This window comes from Felis catus, chromosome A3 (genome assembly GCF_018350175.1).
Source record: "Felis catus isolate Fca126 chromosome A3, F.catus_Fca126_mat1.0, whole genome shotgun sequence".
Taxonomy (NCBI): Eukaryota; Metazoa; Chordata; class Mammalia; order Carnivora; family Felidae; genus Felis; species Felis catus.
The window spans coordinates 39,099,601-39,120,924 of record NC_058370.1 but is presented as its reverse complement, the minus strand read 5'-3'; the positions used below and the strand labels follow the sequence as shown (position 1 = coordinate 39,120,924).

Below are 21,324 nucleotides of genomic sequence, written 5' to 3'. Positions count from 1 at the left end.
TCATCACATGCAGTAGGAAAATAAAACAGTCTTTGAGAGAAATGAGGTCAAGATTTAGACCTTAAATCAGTGTCTTCAAAGTCCCTAGAGCAGAAACAATGTTTTATTCTGAGTTTTCTTTTCTGGCCTTGATAATCAGATTAATTTACATTCATCTTAGTCTCAGAGATGGCTAACTTAAACCTGTAGATAGTACATGGTTTAAAAAAAAAATCAAATACATAAAGCTATTAGAAAATCAAGTTTTCCTTTCATCTTTGCCCCTCAGTCTCCCAGTTCTCCTTAGAGGTATCCACAGTAGTATTGTTACTTGTGCTTTAGTGTAGACTAGTTCATACAGAGTATCTCTGGAAAGGTAGTATATACAAAATTACACATTTTAAGTCTCCTGATACTTACTGACGAATTCCTTTTCAAATGGTTACATCAGTTTATGGCGGCTGTACAGTGCTAGTTAGGAAGATTTCATTTTTATTTGTATTTTTTTGAATATTCTTCCCTTAATATTGGATATCGAGTTTATATTTCCTCTTTTGCATATTGTCTGTTCATGTCTTTTGGCATGCTGTTCGTTTTGATTGGAGTTGTCCTTTTATGAGATTTATTTTGGCAGCCTTTTGTAGTTGGTTGTCTTACAATAGTCTGGATTTGGGGAGAAAAGTTAAAATGCTTTTTGTAACATTTATGCTAAGAGGTATGTGAGCTGAACAAGGGTCAAGGCAGTAGGGAAAAGGAAGTTAAATGCTTGAGGGAGAAACTTATAGACTTGGAAAGTAGGTATAGTCCTAGATGACAGGAAGGTGTGTTAGAAAAAAATTAGTGCTATTAAGCAAAATAAGGAGTAATGTGTAAAGAACTAGATTTCTATGGAAAGATGAGTTTGTTTTGGGTAGGCTAAGAGTGAAGAGGATCCAGGTTGAGCTATGCAGGAGACTTGTGGCTAGAGCTCAAGAGACAGGATAAAGAGTTGCAAATCATCTGATTTACTGAGGGATGATTGTTTTGAAAGATTGGCAGTGGGTGAAATTGCTCAAATTTGAGAATTGGTCCATGGACAGGGAGTCATGTAAGAGGACAAAGTTGGGAAGGGTCAGAGGGCCATGAAGAGCAGGGGATCTAGGAGATCTCTAGGGGATCTAGAGAACAAGGGTTGTGAGCAGAAAAGGCCATTAAGTTTGGAAGTTTGTTTTTTTCCAAACAGCTTTATTAAGATAGAGTTCATTTATCATATAATTTATCCACTTAAAGTGTACAACTCAGTGGTATTTAGTATATTCAGAATTGTGCAACCATCACCACAATCAGTTTTGGAACATTTTTATTGCCATCAAAAGAAAGCCCGCCCTCATGAGCAGTCACTCTCCAATTCCCCTTTAGCCTCCCAGCCCAAGGCAACCATTAATCTACTTTCTGTCTCCTTAGACTTGCCTACTCTGGACATTTCACATAAATGGAAGCATACTATATGCAGCCTTTTGTGTCTGACTTCTTTGATTGTTTTCAAGGTTCATTCATGCCATACTATGTATCAGTACTTATTTTTTCTATGGCTAAATAATATGCCATTATATGAATGTACCATATTTGCTTATCATCAGTTCTTGGACATTTGAATTGTTAATCATTTTTTGACTATTATAAATAATTCTGCCCAAAACATTCATGTACAGTTTTTTTGTGTGGCTATGTTTTCAGTTCTCTTGAGTATATACCTAGGAGTGAAATTATTGGGTCATATGCTAACTTTGTTTAATTTTTGACATAACTGTTGCGGAGGATGGACAAGTTGCCAGTGTTTGTTAGAAATAATAAAATGAATTTTAATATCATCACTAGTGGAAAATTGCAAAATGTCCATATTCAGGTATATTACTCATAAATAAAAGCATTATAAAAATGAACCATATAATTGTTTTCTGTTGTGTAAAACTATAACATGTTTGTGCATCTCCTTTCATTGGAAACTTTGTGTGTTGAATGTTACCTCAAAGCTTGGCTGAAATGTTAGACATTTTTCTGGTGGATCAATATATTGATGTAAGTATGCTTCATCAATTTCAAATAATGATTTGTAACAATTAGTACAAATGTGATAAAAAATAATCCCAGGGATATTTGATGTTAGTCTACAGAAATGATTTAGTTTTTACTCCTTAGTCTGAACTGTAGGGGTCAAACACTATGATCTTTTTTTTTTCCTTTTTTTTTTTTTTTTTTTGATTACCTGTAGTTTGTGTGGCCTCAGAAGTTCAAGATCCAGAAAAACAAAAACAGACTTCTTGGGCAGTATTGTTGGTTTGGCCATGTTTTTGTCTATTCCTGCCCTAGGTGGGATGAGTATTGAGAAGTTTCAGCATATGACATTTCCCCCCTTACTGAAGTTTTTAAGTGAGATCTCATAGGCTTGCTCTATTTTGGAACTTGGATTTAGCTAGCTACTTCATGTTTCCATTAAAAAAAAAAAAGAAAAGAGGTGTTTGTTTTTTTTTTTTTTGTAAATAATATGTTTAGATTTTTAAGAATTGAAAGGTATAAACTATGAACAATAGATTTCCACCCCACTTTTGTCCATTAGTCATTCAAATCTTCTTCTGGTGGCCACTATTATGGTATTTTTTTTTTGGCATATTCTTGCAGATTTGTACTTTATATATATATTTAGCTGTATTACTTTTTCCCCATTCCCTCAAAATATGGTATTGCATGTACATCTGTAATATGCCTTTTTTGCTTACCAAAATATCTTTAAGATTAGTCAATCTGTATTTCTTTATCAAGAATATTCTCATTTTTTCCAAAGGATGCTTTTATTTTTAACCACTTACATTAAGACATATTGTTGGTTCATATTTTTACTATTGCAAATAATCCTTCAGTGTGCATTCCTAATTTTGATTGATTTTGCCAAATTGCTCTTGTTCAGTTCTGTCATCTTTAGGTTACTAGTATAGTGTGTGAGAACTCCTGATTCTCAATTGCCTCAAAACGTGATATAATTTGGATGTTGGCCAACCCAAGTTAAAAAATGGCATTTGGGTGTAGTTTTGTTTTGTATCTTTCTTTTGAGTGAGGTTTAGCCTTTTTTGATCTGTTTAAACCGTTGTATAATTTTTCTATGAACTGGGATTTGCCCATTTGCCCTTTGTTGTCTTTTTTTTTTTTTTTTAAGTCTTTTGTTGGAACTCTTTATTTATTAGGTCAGACCTTTAATAGGTTTTGAGTTAAACAAAAACTGATGTTGGAGTAAAAGTTGCTTCATTTCTAATTGAACTCAAAACATTCCGGTAACCATTGGGAGTTGGAGGCCAGAGTTGTACATTGGATAGCCTGTGTATTTAAGTTCCTTTCCTAGTCCAGCAGAACCTTCGGGCCAACATTTTTGGAGGAGTTTATGGAGATGACATGATTAGCTAAATATATTTCAGATATTCTTTCTCTGAGGGATGGTAGATTGCTCAAGAAATAGCATATTAATTCATCTTCCACATTTTATTTTTTTCAGATAACCCTGAGAAGCAATGTTTTTAAATCTCTCATATATATTAAAATGCTATTACATCAACCTTATTCATTGTAAAATATAGGTGTTTCAGTTTCTTATTTATGAAAGAATGCATCTGATAATGGTGAGTCAGAGTAGCTTGAAGTTTAATAACTCATACTGCTTGGATGTGTGTTCATTTTAACTGAAACTCTTAATTTTCCGAGGCCTGAGTTTTTTTTTTTTTTTAATTTTTTTTTTTTTCAACGTTTATTTATTTTTGGGATAGAGAGAGACAGAGCATGAACGGGGGAGGGGCAGAGAGAGGGAGACACAGAATCGGAAACAGGCTCCAGGCTCTGAGCCATCAGCCCAGAGCCTGACGCGGGGCTCGAACTCACGGACCGCGAGATCGTGACCTGGCTGAAGTCGGACGCTTAACCGACTGCGCCACCCAGGCGCCCCGGCCGAGGCCTGAGTTTTCACTCCACCTGTGTTTGTGGGACTATTGGGCCTAAGCTCATTTCATGGCTGGGTCAGACATGATGGCATGTATGCTAATCATTTAAATTCCACTTCGAAAAAAAGTTAAAAAAAAAAAAATCCACTTGGTCAACTGACACATGAATAAGTAGTAACCAAAGTCAAATAAGTGAAATAACCGAAGAGAAATAACTAAATAACCTAAGTCAAATAAGTGAAGTCATTAGAATAGAATCCTTCCTTAGAAAGTCAGCAATAACCACAAAACAAAAACAAAAGCAGGCATTTCAATTCATGTTTATTTAATCAATATCAGCATTCTTTTGTAATCCAAATTTTCTTCCTGCATTTATGAATATATATAAACATTTTAGTACAACAGCAAATATATTTTTTGATTTAAAACTATCTGTCCTTTAGGGACACCTGGGTGGCTCAGTCAGTTAAGCCTCCACCTCTGGTTTTGGCTCAGGTCATGATCTCATCCTTAGGGAGAGTGAGCCCTGCATTGGGCTGTGAATGGATGCGGGGAGCCTGCTTGGGATTCTTTCTCTCTCGTCCTCTCTGCCTCACCCTGCTCAGGCTAACACTGTCTCAAAGTTAATAAATAAACATAAAAAAACCTCTCTTTGTCCTTTTATATATATATATATATATATATATATATATATATATATATATATATAAAATATATATATTTTTTAAAGCTTATTTATTTTGAGAGAGAGACAGTGTGAGTGGAGGAGCGACAGAGAGAGAGAGAGAGAGAGAGAGAACCCTTCTGTCAGGGCTATCAGCACAGAGCCTGATGTCAGGCTTGAACCCACGAATTGTGAAACCATCATCTGAGCTGAAACTAAGAGTTGGACGCTTAACTGACTGAGCCACCCAGGTGACCAAAAGCTATTTGTCCTTTAAATGAAATGTTCTGTGATAAAAATTCACTGGACTCTTTTTTTTCTATCAAACTTTTATTTTATTTTATTTTATTTTATTTTACTTCATTTTATTTTATTTTATTTTTTTATTTTTTATTCTCAAGTGAGATAACATGCAGTGTAGTCCTGGTTTCAGTAGAATCCAGTGATTCATCATTTACGTATAACACCCAGTGCTCATCCCAACTAGTGCCCTCCTTAAAGCTCATCAGCCATTTTACCCACCCCCACCAATCCTCAGTTTGCTCTCTGTATTTAAGAGTCATGGTTTGCCTCCCTCTCTGTTTTTATCCTATTTTTCCTTCCCTTCCCCATGATCGTCTGTTAAGTTTCTCAAATTCCACATATGAATGAGAACATATGATACCCGTCTTTCTCTGACTGACTTATTTCACTTAGCGTAATACCCTCCAGTTCCATCCACATAGTTGCAGATGGCAAGATTTCATTCTTTTTGATTGCCGAGTAATACTCCATTGTATATATATACCATATCTTCTTTATCCATTCATCCATCGATGGACATTTGGGCTCTTTCCATACTTTGGCTATTGTTGATAGTGCTGCTATAAACATGGCGGTGTGTGCGTCCCTTCTAAATAGCACACCTGTATCCCTTGGATAAATGCCTAGTAGTGCAATTGCCGGGTCATAGGGTAGTTCTATTTTTAATTTTTTGAGGAACCTCCACACTGTTTTCCAGAGTGGCTGTACCAGTTTGTATTCCCACCAACACTGCAAGAGAGTTCCCGTTTCTTCACATCCTTGCCAACATCTGTTATTTCCTGAGTTGTTAATTTTAGCCACTCTGGTGTGAGATGGTATCTCATTGTGGTTTTAATTTGTGTTTCCCTGATGATGAGCAATGTTGAACATCTTTTCATGTGTCTGTTAGCCATCTGGATGTCTTTTTTGGAAAAGTGTCTATTCATGTCTTCTGCCCATTTCTTCACTGGATTATTTGCTTTTTGGGTGTTGAGTTTGGTAAGTTCTTCATCGATTTTTGATACTAACTCAAGAATTAAAAGAAGTTAAAATACTATATTGCAGTGCTTCTCAGACCACCTCTGGTGTAAAAAACCAACTTAAAAAAATTTTCAATCCATTGTTGACTATTTATTTTGTAAAGTGCAAAAGAGCCAAAACCCCAAACCAAAGAACTAAACCCCAAACAAAATGGAAGTATGGAACTGTGAATGAAAGATAAAAATAAAAGCTCAATTTTTTATTATATTTAATAGATAAAATTGCTTCAAAAATATAAACAGAACAAGGAAATAGAAAAAAAAATTACACAAGTTGTACACATTGTTTATTGAAAATGTGTATACAAACCAATTAAAATATTAATGAAATAATAATCTCTTGCACACTGGTAGCAAACCCTGGTCTGCAGACCACACTTTGAGAAACACCAGTTTTTTGGATTAGGCAGCTAAGTCACTTTTTATATTACTATTTATGTTTTATATTAGAAAAGAAAGACTTATGCCCCTCCCCATTTTAGAATAAAGTACAGATTTTACCTGACAGTATGAATCTAGGTTTTTATGTCAGCCACCCGACTCTCAGATTTTCTTTAAATCTCTGTGTTGATTTTTAAATGATTCATTTTTCCCTAATCTGAGATATGTTCTGCCATACCATAATTACTGTTGTTAAGCCAAGATTGCTAGAAGCTTGTGAGCTTGTGAGAAAAATTAGGAACTTGGTGGTATAAGTTGTTTTTAGTTTGTCTCATTACATTTTATATGTCATCTATCGAGCACCTCAGAAACAAAGCTTTTCATGAAAATTAAGTATTTGCACTAGTGTTGTTATTTTCATTTCTTGGTTTGGTCTTACAATTTTGTTAGCATTTATGTTTTACAGTCAAGCTGTGGAGCATTGTACTGTTTGTCTTAAGTTCTTCACAGGCAAGTGCGAATCCGTTGCTTCATATCTTTAAGCAGCAATTTATAGATCTTAAATTTTCGCATCACACAAAAAACTAATTATGTGAGGTGATGGACATGTTAACTGATATTATTGTGGTGATCATTTCACAGTATGTGTGTGTGTCAAATCATTTTGTACGCAAATTTACATAATGTTATATGTCAGTTATATCGCAATAAAGCTGGTGAAAAAAGTAAGCTGCGACCTGGGCTTTATATCAAGGCACCATCTTTGATTGTGCAATGTCCCAGAGATTATTAGTATTTGGTTTGGAGGGAGTAGAAAGTAATATTTAAGTTATATTGAGGTTTTCTACAGTGTATATGCAGTGAAAGATAAAATATCTTTAGACTCAGTAGGAAGTCTTTTTTCAACAGTTCTTTTGTTTATATGACTTCAAGCAAGTACTGTCTGTGGACAGAGATTTAAATCTTACCTTTTCATATTCTTTGTATTATCCAGTTAAATGACTTTAAAATTAGGTTTTTGGAAAGTTATCTTTGCACATATTTGTATAAGTTATGTTTGTGTTAGAGAGGGAAATGTATACCATCTTTGGCTGTTTTTCTTTAGGGTAATTCTTCTCCTGCAATTACTTTTGGATGGAAGTATGCACTTTCCCCAATAGAAGATGGTAATCTCAGAGAATGACCATGGAGAAGGGGATGAGTTCTGGAGAAGGGCTGCCTTCCAGATCATCTCAGGTTTCGGCTGCTAAAATAACAGTCAAAGAGTTGGAAACAAAGCAATCCCATAAGGAGAAGCGAGGGGGCTTTGTGTTGGTACATGCAGGTAAGCTCTAAGTGGGTGAGTCGGAAGATGAAAATAATGTTGATTATTTTTTTTCTTGCCTTGAAGTACACTGAGAATTGAATTTCACATCTGGAGGAGGCAAACTGCCAAAGAGGAGTTGGAACCAAAGAGTGACTTCAATACAGGCCTCTCCTATTCCCTACTTGGAAGATCTTATACTGACAGCTCTTCTTATGTCTTCTTTCCTTCTCTACCCTGTTACTTACTTTCACCCCCTATATGTAATAGGTATAATTAAGTAGTGTTAGAATCAAAGTAATTTTTTTTAAGTTTATTTATTTATTTTGAGAGAGACAGTGTGAGTGGGGCAGGTGCAGAGAGAGATGAAGAGAGAGAATCCTAAGCAGGCTCCACACTGCCAGTACACAGCCCGATGTGGGGCTTGAACCCACGAAAGTGCAAGATCATGACCTGAGCTGAAACCAAGAGTCAGATGCTTAACCGACTGAGCCACTCAGGTGCCCCCAAAGTCATTTCTTAAACTCTAGTTTCTGTTTTTAAAAATAATGCTACTGAGAAATTTTACTGACCCCATATTGAGTTGTGGCCTTTTTAGAATAGAATTATACGATCATGGAGTTAGTTTGCCTTAATACGAAAAATGAGGAAGAGAGATTAAGTGGCTCCAGCCTCACGGCTAGTTTGCGCTAGAGCCAGGTTGAGAAACCCTTATGTGGACCCTTAGTCCCAGTCTAGTGCTTTTGGTAATACATCAGCCCATAATCTCTACTTCAGAGGATCTGGGGGACAGACACAGTGAAGTTCAACTCCTGGGTCCCCACTCATTGAGGATTTTGGATTTCAGAGCAGTGCAGCTCTGCTCTCAGCAGGCTTTTTTTTTTTTTTTTTTTTTTTTTTTTTTTCCCTTTAGTCATTTTTATTTGCCTGAATTTATCTAAAATGCATGACTTCTGTGAAGGGAGAAGGAATGGCTGGATCTCCTTTTAACTTTCCTCAGACAGTCAAACAGGGTGGGATCAAGATTAACTTTGATATGGGGTGAGGAGTAGAATTGTTTTTTCTTGCCAAACTGGTGTCCTGCCTGGTCATTAAACTTTGGCTATATCTAGACTAGATAACTTGGGGAGTCTTACAGAATCTAATCCAGGAGAATCTAAGAAACCCAGGTTCAATTTGCTTTTCTTTCAAAAGATTTTTACAAAGAAATGAGGTAAATTTTAGAAATAACCCAGTTAGAAGTAGACTTGGGACCAGGAATGCCTGCCTTCAGACTCCTAGTCCGGGGCTCTTCCTACTATAATGTTGATGGTGCACCTTTTGTAGTACTCAGTGTTATTTTATTTAGAATGAGTATGTGACAAACATACAAGAAAGGTTTAAAATTTTTGACAAGCAACAACATAGAGCTTTTGATTAATTGGAAAGCATTGCTTTTTATGACTGTCATGGTAATGTCCCTCTTCTTTTACTCACTGGATGGGAATGGCTCTTAGATATCTTAGATAAGTTGGTGTTGGGGCCAGCAGTAATAGGCAGAAATTATGTGGATTAGAGTGACTCTTTTTCTAAACCATTAGGTCAGATAGACTGATCATGGAGAAATATATATTTTGCACATTTAAGGGACGAAATTTCAATTCCTTATCCATTGTAGAGATCTTAAAGCTTTTTCTCCCCCACTAGAGGAGACTTGCCCAAATTTTAGTCATTTGAGTCTTATGTTCTTGATTTTTCCTAGTCTGTATACTACCTATACTGTTTACCTAATATCAGAAGGCTGAACACTTTTTACCTTAAAACTTTAAAGCTGAAACTTATCTTTACTCAAATGAAATGTCAGTATCACTTGCATGAGGAGAAAATAACTTAAAAAAAATTTTTTTAAGGTTTATTTATTTTTGAGATAGAGACAGAGCATGAGCTGGGGAGGGGCAGAGAGAGAGGGAGACACAGAATCTGAAACAGGCTCCAGGCTCCGAGCTGTCAGCACAGAGCCTGACGCCGGGCTTGAACTCACAGACCGCGAGATCATGACCTGAGCCAAAGTTGGACGCTCAACCAACTGAGCCACCCAGGTGCCCCCAAAATAACTTTAAATACAGTGTAATTTACAGTGTAAATAACCAAACCAGTGTAATTAAAGTTTAGCTAAATCCTGTTGCATGTCTGTGGCTTAGATCCTGAGCCTACCTTTCCTTTGTTAAATAGAGAAATTAGCAAATGTTAACCAGATATTAAAGATGTATTGTGGCCATGCTGAGACTTTTCCCTTATTCAAAGGGGAGTTGTATGTTAATCCTATTAAAACTGTCATCCATACACTAAAGTTATTTATTTAGCAATAGTGTCCCATGATTTGGGAAATACTGCTGAAAGATTGAGGCCCCTAGATCTAAGGCGACAGACCTGTTAGAGAAGCATGAAAAGAGGCCTGTTAAATATTGGCATAGGCTGTATGAAGTTTCGCAGTTCTCTTGAGAAATAGGATTAGAATTTGGGTGTATGGATTCCTGTTGGTTTTGCATCTTTTCTGCTCTCCTGGGTCCCTGATTGATAGCTTCATGGGCTAGTTTTTTCTCTGACTTGAGGAAAGGTGGGTTAGGTTTGTGTTAGAGTCTGTAGGCCTACATGAACAGCCCTGAGGCTTAGAAATGAAGTTCTTAACCTTCTTTATTTTGGACCGCTGTAGGGCCTTGGTTCAGGGGAGTTGGGGGAAGTGATTCAGAGTTCTCTATTAAAGAACTTTGTTTAGAAGCCTAATCATCAAGAGAGTTTCAGGGCCCTTGTCTTGGTTTCTTTCTTTCTTTCTTTTTTGTTTTTTTCAACGTTTATTTATTTTTGGGACAGAGAGAGACAGAGCATGAACGGGTGAGGGGCAGAGAGAGAGGGAGACACAGAATCGGAAACAGGCTCCAGGCTCTGAGCCATCAGCCCAGAGCCCGACGCGGGGCTCGAACTCACGGACCGCGAGATCGTGACCTGGCTGAAGTCGGACGCTTAACCGACTGCGCCACCCAGGCACCCCTCTTTCTTATTTATATTATTCTCAAATCCCTAACTAAGCAAGTATTCACCCTCTTAGGGCAACAGATTTCAGAGCCATTCTCTTGAGTAGGTTGCTGGGTGTTTAAGAGACAGGGACACCAGGATTTCTTATAGACATACATGAATGTGCTGTCACTGAGGTTTCAGAGACACCCTGAGCTACAGTCCAGCAGTGAGAGGGTGTAAAAAGTTTGGATAGCAGTGATGGTATTTTGGTGGTTGTGGGAAATAACTTCAAATGTTATGTAGAAACTAGTTTTCTGGTTATTTGTAAGGATTCAGGATTCTGAGCAGTTATTTGCCAAATGGCAGGGGCTTTCTAAAGGTCAACAGAAAGGAAAGTGAAGGGACTCTGTCCCTGACACCTCCTGGGTTATCAACTCCAGACCAAAAAAAAAAAAAAAAAAACCCTGACTTTGGAGAGAGGTTTTTGAAAGGAGATGATCTTGGTGGAATCCCTTTGGGGATATGAGCTATTTTTAGTGCCTCTGTCAGGAAAATAGCCTTTGAAAAAGAAGGTAAGGCATGGCATTAAAAAGGCTATGGTAGAGAAGGAGGCGATTAGATTTTGAAAACTCCATACATGTAGGATAATACTTTTATTGTCACCAAGGGAGCATTAGTTTGTATGAACTATTTATATGATATAAGCAAAATCTCTGATATTTTAATGATAACTAGCAATCGGTTGTTTTTTTCCACTACAGGTGCGGGTTATCATTCTGAGTCCAAAGCCAAGGAATATAAACATGTATGCAAACGAGCTTGTCAGAAGGTATGAACAGAGTGTGTATGATGGAAACATTTCAGTTTTGACCAGCAAGCAGCTTTACCTTGAAATTCAAAATTTTAAGGTTTGACTTAGAAGAGAGTCTTTAGTTTGGGCCATGAAATTATTTTGCTCATATTTGCAGGGTCTTTTGTTTTGTTTTGTTTGTGTTTTTTATTCTCCAAATGATGCTTAGATCTTTCCCTCCCTTTCCCAGATTAAAGTCTGTATTTTTGGAAATGTGGGCACATAATCATATATCTTTTAATCTTTGCAAAGGCATTGAGCTCCATTGAAGGAGTAGGGAAAACATTTCAAAGGCAGCCAGTGTATCTTTCAATGAAGAGAAGAAAATAAGTAATAAAAAATTAAAATGGGTACTTTTTTAGGGAGATTATCCTGTACTTTTTCCTTCTGTTTTTCATTATGTAGTTTGTATCATAGCAAATTCATTGTCATTCCTGAGTTTAGCTTTGCCCTTGTTCTCGGTTGTGCTTTTTTTTCTCTTTGGTTTTTGAGGTTTTGCTAAATTGTTGAATACTTAATTTGGATGCAGGAATGGACTCAGAAGTAATATTGTTTGTTTTTATTTTGATCTTGACTGTATACTCTTACTGGCAAAGCATCCATTACTTTTTATGCAAATACAATGTTAATGGATATTATATATCGAGTAAATTTGGGTCTCTCCCTGCTCTTTTCGTTTATATTTAAATACCATTGAAAAGAAAGATTATGAGTCATTAATGAAATCCCATAAGTAAGAAAATTTTGTTATAGGGATTTTATCGTTTTTTAAATTTATAATGAAGCTAGAAGTTCTCTAAACTATTTCATATTTTTTCTTATTTTTTAATTTTGAAAGTTTTTATTGTCTGAAATGTTTTATATCACTATAGTCCTAGAATCCTAATACATTTTGAATGTACAATCAGCCTTCTCAATCTATACAATGAATGAACTTATTAAAAGCTTAATGAGGAATACAGCTGTTAATTTTTGAGCATTCTCTTTTGTTGACTAAATTGGAGCTTTAATTGTTCATTTAGAAATCAGTTTTCCTTCTCTCTCTCCCCTTTATACTTAAGAAATAAGGTGATTTTATAGGTTGTTACTCTGTATAATTCATATTACAAAAGAACATTATTTGTTTATCTCAATATTTTGTACAGTGGTCTGCCCTTATCTATGGGGGATATGTTCCAAGACCCCCAGTGGATGCCTGGAACTGCAGATAGTACCAAACCCTATATGTACTTGTTTTTCCCTATATATACATACGTATGAGAAAGTTTACTTTACAAATTAGGCACAATAAGAGATTAACAACAATAATAATAAAATAGAACAGTTATACTGTGTGTATATAAAAGTTATGTGAATGTGGTCTTTCTCTGTCAAAATATCATATTGTACTGTACTTACCCCTTGTTGTAATGATGTGAGATGATAAAATGCCTACATGATGGGATGAAGTGAGGTATATAATGTAAGCATGATGATGTAAGCGCTAGGCTACTGTTAACCTTTTGATGGTATGTTAGAAGGAGGATTATCTTCTAGACTGCATTTGACTGGGGGTAACTGAAATTGAGGATAAGGGGGAACTACTATAGTACCAAAAATGCTTTTGTCACATATATATGTCCATCTAAATGTTTGTGTGACTGAGAGTCACTGCTTTTTAGTTAGGGATCTGGAGAGGAAAACAGTAGGAAAAGATGTTACTAGCTAAGTCTGAGATTCAATTATGAATATGAAGTATAAATTATCAGGGTATTTATGTATTTATTTTTGTCTTTCTCCAAATTTTTATGTAAATTCCAGTTAGTTAGCATAAAGTGTAATATCAGTTTCAGGTGTAGAATTTAGTTATTCATCACTTACATAGAACACCCGGTGCTCATCACAAGTGCCCTCCTTTGAATTATCAGGATATTTAAACGAAACTGAATTTGATAATATCTATGGCTATTTTGAATTGCCCTGTGATGATTGAAGCCCTTCCACTTATTAAATTGCCTGCACTTTTCATTTAGTGGCTAGATTGTATTCATTGTCTTAATTTGAATTATCAGTGAGCTATATCATAAATTATACTAAATATAAACACTTGCTTGTTTTAAATCTAAGTGGTTTATGTCTTGAGGTACGGAATGGGACTAGTGATCAATTTTTATTAACTTTAAATGTCTCCTATACTTCTTTATGGCCTTGGAAAGTTTCTGGGCCTATTTGGGAAGTTGTGGTTTTACAATGAATAATCTCTCCCCTTGGTTTCATAGGCAATTGAAAAGCTACAGGCTGGTGCTCTTGCTACAGATGCAGTGACCGCAGCTCTGGTGGAACTCGAGGTATTTCTTTTCTCTATGTTTTATTGAAAATATTTATGAGTTTATGTTCATTATTCTTAAATGACATAAAAGTATTGAGTTAGTTAACCATCAATTATATGACCAGTGTTTCCCAACTGTATTAACAAAGTTATGAAGAGCCCTGTGATATTGCTAGGTTATTTTCCTTGGGGACTTCTCTTAGTAACATAAAAGTTGGTTAAATCAACCCTGCCTCCCCCCTCCCCCCCCGCACCTTTCTGTGAGATTCATGAATGCTAAAGTTACTGGTGTTTGGGTACTTAAATTTTCTTAATATGTTCAGTAGGAAAATTCCTGAAGTTAACTCCTCTTCCCCAAAAGTAATATATTAGAGAAGAAAAAATTTCAGCTGTCTAGAAGTATCTAAAGTGGAAGGGAAGTTTCCTCATAAGCCTGACAGATCTATATCCTGAAGCTATGCTCTGTGAAGTGTGACTTGTACAGTGTGATTGTTAAGTTGGTCTCTGGTTAACTGAAGACATTGAGGAATTCAGTGGGGAGGCTCTCAAGTTTGCTATAATTTGTTGCAATCTATGAGTGTTTCCTTGTTCTTATAATCTGGAACTTTGAGGATGAATTTGTCCTGGAGATATTGAGGCCTTCAGAAGACTGACTTTTGTTGATCAAACTTTTAGAAGATAGATTTGTATCAGTCTATTTAGAGGATTATAGTGAGCCAATAGTTTTCTGGTTGAGAACACTACTTGGGAAATCAAATAAGATATGAAGATAAAACAGTGATGAGTTTGAGGTAGGAGGTGAATGGAGTAGGTCTTCCCAAGTTGACTGGATTGTGGCTCTTTTGTTTACACCCTCATTTCAGAGCACCTACCCAGTCATGCCAGGCCTTGCTTTTCCCTACGAAAATTGTCCAGGAGTTTACCAGAAGTCTTAGCCCTGTTTTCTGTTTATTCCCCTGCTTAGTTGTAGAGCTACACTTTTGATCACTCTTTGTAGATTTTAATCTATCCTATTAATGCCTTCATATTGGCCCAAGTGTATTCAGAGAAGGTGAACATATATGATGGGTACAAGTTCTATTGTAGTGTGGTCCCTGAGAGAGACATCTAACTTGGGGTATGTTGTTCCCTCCTCTTGTGACTGATGCATCTTATACCAGATCTACCAGTCATTAGCCCTGGGCACCTCACAGATTCTCCTTGACTCAGTTTCTCATTTATAATATGGGGGTAATTTCTGTTTCATAGAGTTCTGAAGATTAACCGAATTAACGTGTGACAACCACTTAGGTCATTGTATGGCACATAGTAAGCACCCCTTAAAAGTTAGTAATTATTGCTATTATGAAGTGCTTTGGAAATGATATATATGAGGTGAATATTTATGGTAACTGTCAATGACACATATTTACAATGTCAAGAAAAGGTTAATTATCATGGAGGAAAGGAGAAAAGTGCTTCAAGAAAGAAGATTGATATACTAACTACCAGATCTTACCTTTACTCAAAACATACACACACAAGGAAAGCATCATCTATCTTAATTCAATTGTTAATTGCAAATTACTGTCCTTTGTGCATAAGACAATGTCCTGAGATAATCTGTGCATGGAGTCAGTGTGGGTCCAGGGAAAGAAAAAGAAGGCTAATGAGTAGCTGGGGGATATACTGTAATGGCAACTATAAATACAAAATTGAGCAAAATTAAGTTTTTCTTTTCTCTTCATCTTAAAATAACTTTAATTTTCTCAAGTTATACTTATATCATGTTGAATATTTTATTACATTTTTCTCCAGTGATGAATCAGTCATACTTTAAGAGTTTACTTATTTATGCTTAAAAGTGATTGAAGATACATTCTGAAATAGTAAGTAGCTCATGAGTAAGTGAGCTTTATAGTTTTAAATGATGACCTCTGTTTTTTAAGAGTGTGGATAAGAAGTTCTTTTTTAAACAAACTTGTTCTAGTTTTGACTGGACTATGTTATATGGATGAATACTGACCTGAGTGAGTGTAGTGTACTCCTCCCCCTAACCCCCATTGTTAAATCTGGAGAAGAATTTCAATTAATTATCTTTAAAAAATCATTTTTATGTGGAGTCTTTGAAATATGTTAATAGTTTAAAGGCTAAGGCTAGCTGGAAGAATTTTCTTAAATCTTAAGAATTATATTGGAAGTTGTGCTTATACTGCCCCCTGCAGTTTCAGCCACTTTGATTCACCACCTTTAAACAAGGTGAGGTTTTCAAGTAGAGTTCAGTTGAAGGAGTATTATAATAGTTTGGGTCAATGGAAAGCTACAAGAAAATCAGATTCTAATATTTTCTATACTTAGAAAGATATACATAGCAATTTTGAGTCCTTTCAGCTTACTGAAAAGTCCCAGAGAATCTGATTTATAATGTGTTATGTTTACTTTGAGAGTAACTGCTTATCTTTAATTTAATCAATCTATTTGGTAAAGCTAAGTCTTGTCCTGATTACCAAAGCCATACCTTTGCTTTTTGACTTTGGGATGTACTTTTTGAGTAAAAAAAGGGCCCCCTCTTAAAAACCTGTCTGTTGCTTTACTACTTAGGCAGATACTGAAATCGGTTTGACTTCCTTGAACACTGTGGACTGAAATGACTGAAGTAGTTTCATGGCCCTTACTGGCTAGAAGGGATATCTGGCCTTGTATTTAAAAAAAAAAATATGAGAATTGCAGTTACCCAAATAGTCAAAAGTATAATGATCTCAACTCCATGCCATAGGGGAGGAAGAGACAAGATAAAAGAAGTTTATCCCTAGAGACACATACACACTTAATGCAGGCCACCCAGACTCATCATTTTGAGCTTTTTTTGGAAACTGATTACCTTGTGTAGTTTCATTTTCCTCATCTACCACTACAGACAAGTGGAGTCATCCTAAGACAACCACTTCTGGACACTAGAGGGGTGTTTCCATCATTTAAATAAGGGAGGAGGTGAGTGCATAAGTTTCTGCCTTTAAATGACCAGCTTCTCTCTTCAGGGTTTTGGGAGGGAAGGTGGCCAGTCCCGTTTGAGAGGTGTTCTGCAGTTTGGGAATGAAAATGATATGATACCAAAGTGTATTTTGTTTATCTTCAAAATGTGAGGAGGAAATGGAAATGTCAGTTTATAGATCATATTTTAATTTATTGTTAAATTTATTTGGTTCTATTGTTTCATTTAGCTATTTATAGCTTTTTGAGATTATCCTTATAACTGATGGGAAAGTGACTTTTATTTATTGGATAGTACATTTCTGATGTCACTCATAGTAGAGAAGACAGGTATCATGAAGCATCTTGATCTTCCTATCTGGGGCTATGCATCTGGAAGACAGTTGTTTTTATGGCCGCTTCGGGAATAGTTTTGGTTCAGGTAGTGGCAGTGGATTGTAAATTCTAGACCGTAATTGGCACATTTCACATGGTATAGCTTCTAATGCGAATTTCTTCTTTGAGGAAATTGGCTTTAGATCTGGATGAGTCATGATGCAGCTGCTAAAGTAGAAAGTGTATCATGGATTCTGATGGAAAACACACTACTCATAAAATACTTGCTGAAACTCTCTTTGCACATTGATGTTTTTCTATAAAAGTATTAAGACCCAGCTTTAAAATTTCTAATAAGGAATTATAGGTGATATGGGAATGACAGACTTTGGAGAGGTTATTGATGAATCTGGCTGAGAGTTTGAATATCTTGGTGTAGACTTTGAGAGATTTTGGCCAATTCATTTTGAAAACTGGTTATTTTAGTAGGTAGAATATTGTGCATTAAACATAGTGGTAGATATAGCTTTCACATTTCATATAGTGAAAGGCAACTTGCACAGGCTCCTTTGTTGAAAATGTTTTGTTGAGTTTATGTTATTCTAAGTGGACCCTGCAGTTCTTTCATTGACTTGATTTGATTCATCCTTTAAGGCTCCCTGTGGTCAGAGGAGATGGTAGTTCATGGTTGAAGCTAGTTTATTGTTCAAATGTTTTAGCATTTAAAGAGCACATTATATTGGGCACATATTTTCATATCTGTCTGCCTCAAACAGTCTATTGTCTTTGGTCTCTATATAATCCAATATAATGCTTGCTTATAAACTCTAGGAAAATTCTTTAAGAAGTAACTTCTTATCCAGATGGCTGATAGTTTGGGGTGTGAGAGAGAAAAAAGTATTTACATTATTATATACTTACATTATTACCTATAATATTGTTACACATTTATCTGTCTCTACATCCTCTTATACCCAGAGCCAGCTCTGCATGCATTTCTTTAAAGCAGGGATCTCCAGAAGGTCATCACTGTGTACTAGTCTGTTGTTGGTACCCTGGTCCAGGCCTCTGGGCAGCTGCAGGATTAAGCCACACCCCCTTCTCTTGGGCTGGAATTGTCTATATGCCACTGGGAGAGAGAGCACCTAAGGCTTGCCTGTCCTTGAAATGCTTAGTGGTCATGGAGATGGTATGGATTGCTCATGGCATATGGGTATATCTAAGATGGAAGGAAACATATGAGAAGGGCTGATATACCTCACTTTCTCTCAACAAACCTGTTTGCAAGTTTGCTTGTGGTGTTTTTGTGAGTAGACACTTAGCCACATCTTGCCCCCTACCCAACTTCAGTGTTTGTTTTTTGTTGTTGTTGTTGCAAATAAATAGGGGTTTGCTTTATAGGCATTTCTGTTTATTTGGGAGGTTAGAAAAATATGCAAATAAATAAGCATCTCCAATTTTCTGAACATTTTCTGTTTTGCAGAAATCATCTTTTCATAAGCAGAGGGTAGCTGAGTATTTCAGTGGTTCCTTGCTTCCTCCGCCCCTCCTCTCCCCCAAGGGGCTGCGCTGAACACATTGGAAAGACAGTTTGATGCATTTAGCTCACAAATACACAAGTGTCCATTAACCATAATGTGACTGATGAGTCCAATTTTAGACCTAACACTCTTGAAAGTCTCATTTTTCTCTTCAATTGAAAATATCTTTTATTCTCTATAATATGGGGAGGATCTGTGTTTATATATTTGAAGCAAGGAGTTTTTTTTCATTTTTAAAGTGTTTATTTTTGAGGTGGGGGGGAGAGGCAGAGAGAGAGGAAGAAAGAGAATCCCAAGCAAACTCTGCGTTGTCAGCCCAGAGCCTGATGCGGGACTTGCACCCAGGAAACCACGACCTGAGCAGAAATCAAGAGTCAGATGCTTAACCGACTGAGCCGCCTAGGCACCCCTTGAAGCAGAGTTTTACTTCTTTTCCTTTGTAGTACTTAACCCGTTTTCATTGCATAAAATTTGAGTTTTGACTTTAGATGCTCTTTTTCCTTTTTTTTTTTTTTTCCAACTTAGTATCATTGATTATTTCAGTCAACTACCCCATTTCCCTGTCTGTTTAGCATTATTTCCAGTGGTGCTTCAGTATTTCTGTGTATTCCAGCTGTTTATAGAGTCTTTATGTTTCTCTGCATTTTTTTTTGTTTTATTTTTTGAGGTGTACATACACAGTTACACTTCATGGAGTTGCATCCAGCCAAGTGTCCATGTTCTTCTTGTGAAGAGGCAGAGAAAATCACCTCTCCCAAGAATTTCCACCTTCTGACCAAGGGAAATGTGTCCTGAGGAGCTGTACGCAGATGGGAGGCAACTTGTTTGCTTGTTCTTCTGCTAGAGCATTGATTTAATTAGAAGACAGGCTGTGGGTGGCCATGTGCAGACAAAGAAGCACCAGACAGAGCCCAGTTAGCCTGGGACAGTAAAAGTAAGTTACGCTCTTTTTAAAACACTTTTGAGTACTGATGCTGATTCTTGCCTTTAATACTAAGGGGCAACTTGTAACTTACTGTTTGTGTTTACACAATAGGTACATCTATCTGTTCTTTTTGTAAGACCCTAGAAATTAAATTTGCTCTCTAGCACAAAGTACCTGCTTAATGGACAAGCAGTGATTTTTTTCCTTTAAATTTTTTTAGAACAATAAGAAGACTGAGTCACTTATTACATTCTAAATTAATTTTGCACTGCATCAAAACCATGTATTAGTTTTTGATGAAGTCAGAACACTGAAGTACAGAGCTTGTTATGTTTTACTTTGTACTGATGGGAACATGAAACATTTTTCACTTTTTTTCTAGCCATTTCTTGATGAGTTGTGTGGACCTTATCAGATGTATTCATATTGGCTAAATCTAGTAGAAGATACGGTCCAAGACCAGACTTAGCAGTTCCCGAGGAGCATGTAGCTTTATAAATGAACCTTCATTTTGCTCTTGGAATTGTTCTTCTCCGAACATACTACACTACTTTTATATATTAAAGCCACATTTGGTGGAATGGTGGAATTGGTGGTAATCTGTATTTTGGCCGTGTGAAAGCAATTTAGACTTATGAATTGAGTGTAAAATATCTTCTTGTCCTGTATTAATAGAGTTATCAGATTCATTGGCCCTTAGATTTATAGTATAGTGATTATTGAATCATTTTGTGTGTGTGTGTGTGTGTGTGTGTGTGTGTGTGTGTGTGCATGTACGTGTGGATTTGGGGCATCAGTTTTATAATTGAATATCTACTGTATTTTTTTGTTTTATTTTTTAAATTTTTTTATTTTTTTGTAATTTCTGGGCTAAGAAGCTTTTTCTGTGTTCAGCAAAATCATGGGCTGATATCATGCAGGTCAATCTGTAAGACTGCCCTTTGATTTTAAATTTTTGCCCATTTTCTCAGACCTGGCTTTTATTTAGAATCTGGAAAGGAATGAGGAAGAAACTTAAGTTACATGATTTTTAGGAATCCAATCAAGATAACATCCTAACTCCTGCTCCAAAGTAGAACAAAATATTGCTTCAATTCTCTTTGATTCATTTTCTGTCTGTCTAGTTTTTATGTGTATAGTAGGCTTTACCTAAATGCTAGAATGATGCAGGATTGCATCTCACTCTAGCAGAGCAAACAGCTTAAAATTGAATTCTAAGCATTCCAGTTGATGAAAGTTCTTTGGTCATTACCACTGCCAGGGAGTTTTTACTGGTAGTCATTCTCACTCAGGGTCTAACCTCCTTCATGGTACACACATTTCCTGGCAGTTCATGACATGCTTATACTATAACATAGGACATCAACGCTGTTAACACTTGTTAGGCTTCTTAGAAGATTCAGGGTGAGGCATTTATTTATGTTTTCTTCTCTTGGAGTACATGCAGATGTTAACATTTTCTAGTGTGCTGGAAGTCTTTGTAATAAAAAGAAGCATTATAAGTTACTACTTATTAAGTTAGTAATACTTCTTTCTCCCTTCCAATTCTTACCATGTCCTCACCTCGCATTTGATAGAAGGATGGTTTAAGTTACTGTAATTCCATGGTCTGTTAGATTCTTTTTGAGTGATACTTCCATATTATTGTCAACATGGTTAAAAGGTATAATTATTTATAACCTTTTGAAAGGAAGTGTATGTGGATGCCAAATTTGGCTCTACTAGAGAAACAGCTACATTTGTCTTTTCTATTGTACCTCTTGTGGAAAGGACAATTTCAGGTACTGTGTGTGCTAACCTCTTCCTGGAC

General features: G+C 36.2%; 1 protein-coding gene across 18 annotated transcripts in view; it reads left to right on the top strand.

The window, feature by feature from the left end:
- Positions 1-21,324, top strand: part of TASP1 (taspase 1) — a 298,108-nt gene that overhangs the window by 2,781 nt on the left and 274,003 nt on the right. For 17 of the 18 annotated variants that reach the window (XM_045053884.1, XM_045053888.1, XM_045053885.1 and 14 more), the window contains exons 2-4: positions 7,414-7,632; positions 11,367-11,434; positions 13,714-13,782. In XM_045053884.1, coding sequence (XP_044909819.1) covers positions 7,488-7,632; positions 11,367-11,434; positions 13,714-13,782 — 282 coding nt within the window. In that variant the 5' untranslated portion in view covers positions 7,414-7,487. Of the gene's footprint in view, positions 1-7,413; positions 7,633-11,363; positions 11,435-13,713; positions 13,783-19,256; positions 19,524-21,324 lie in introns of those variants that run through there. The other variant, XM_045053895.1, reaches the window with a different exon arrangement.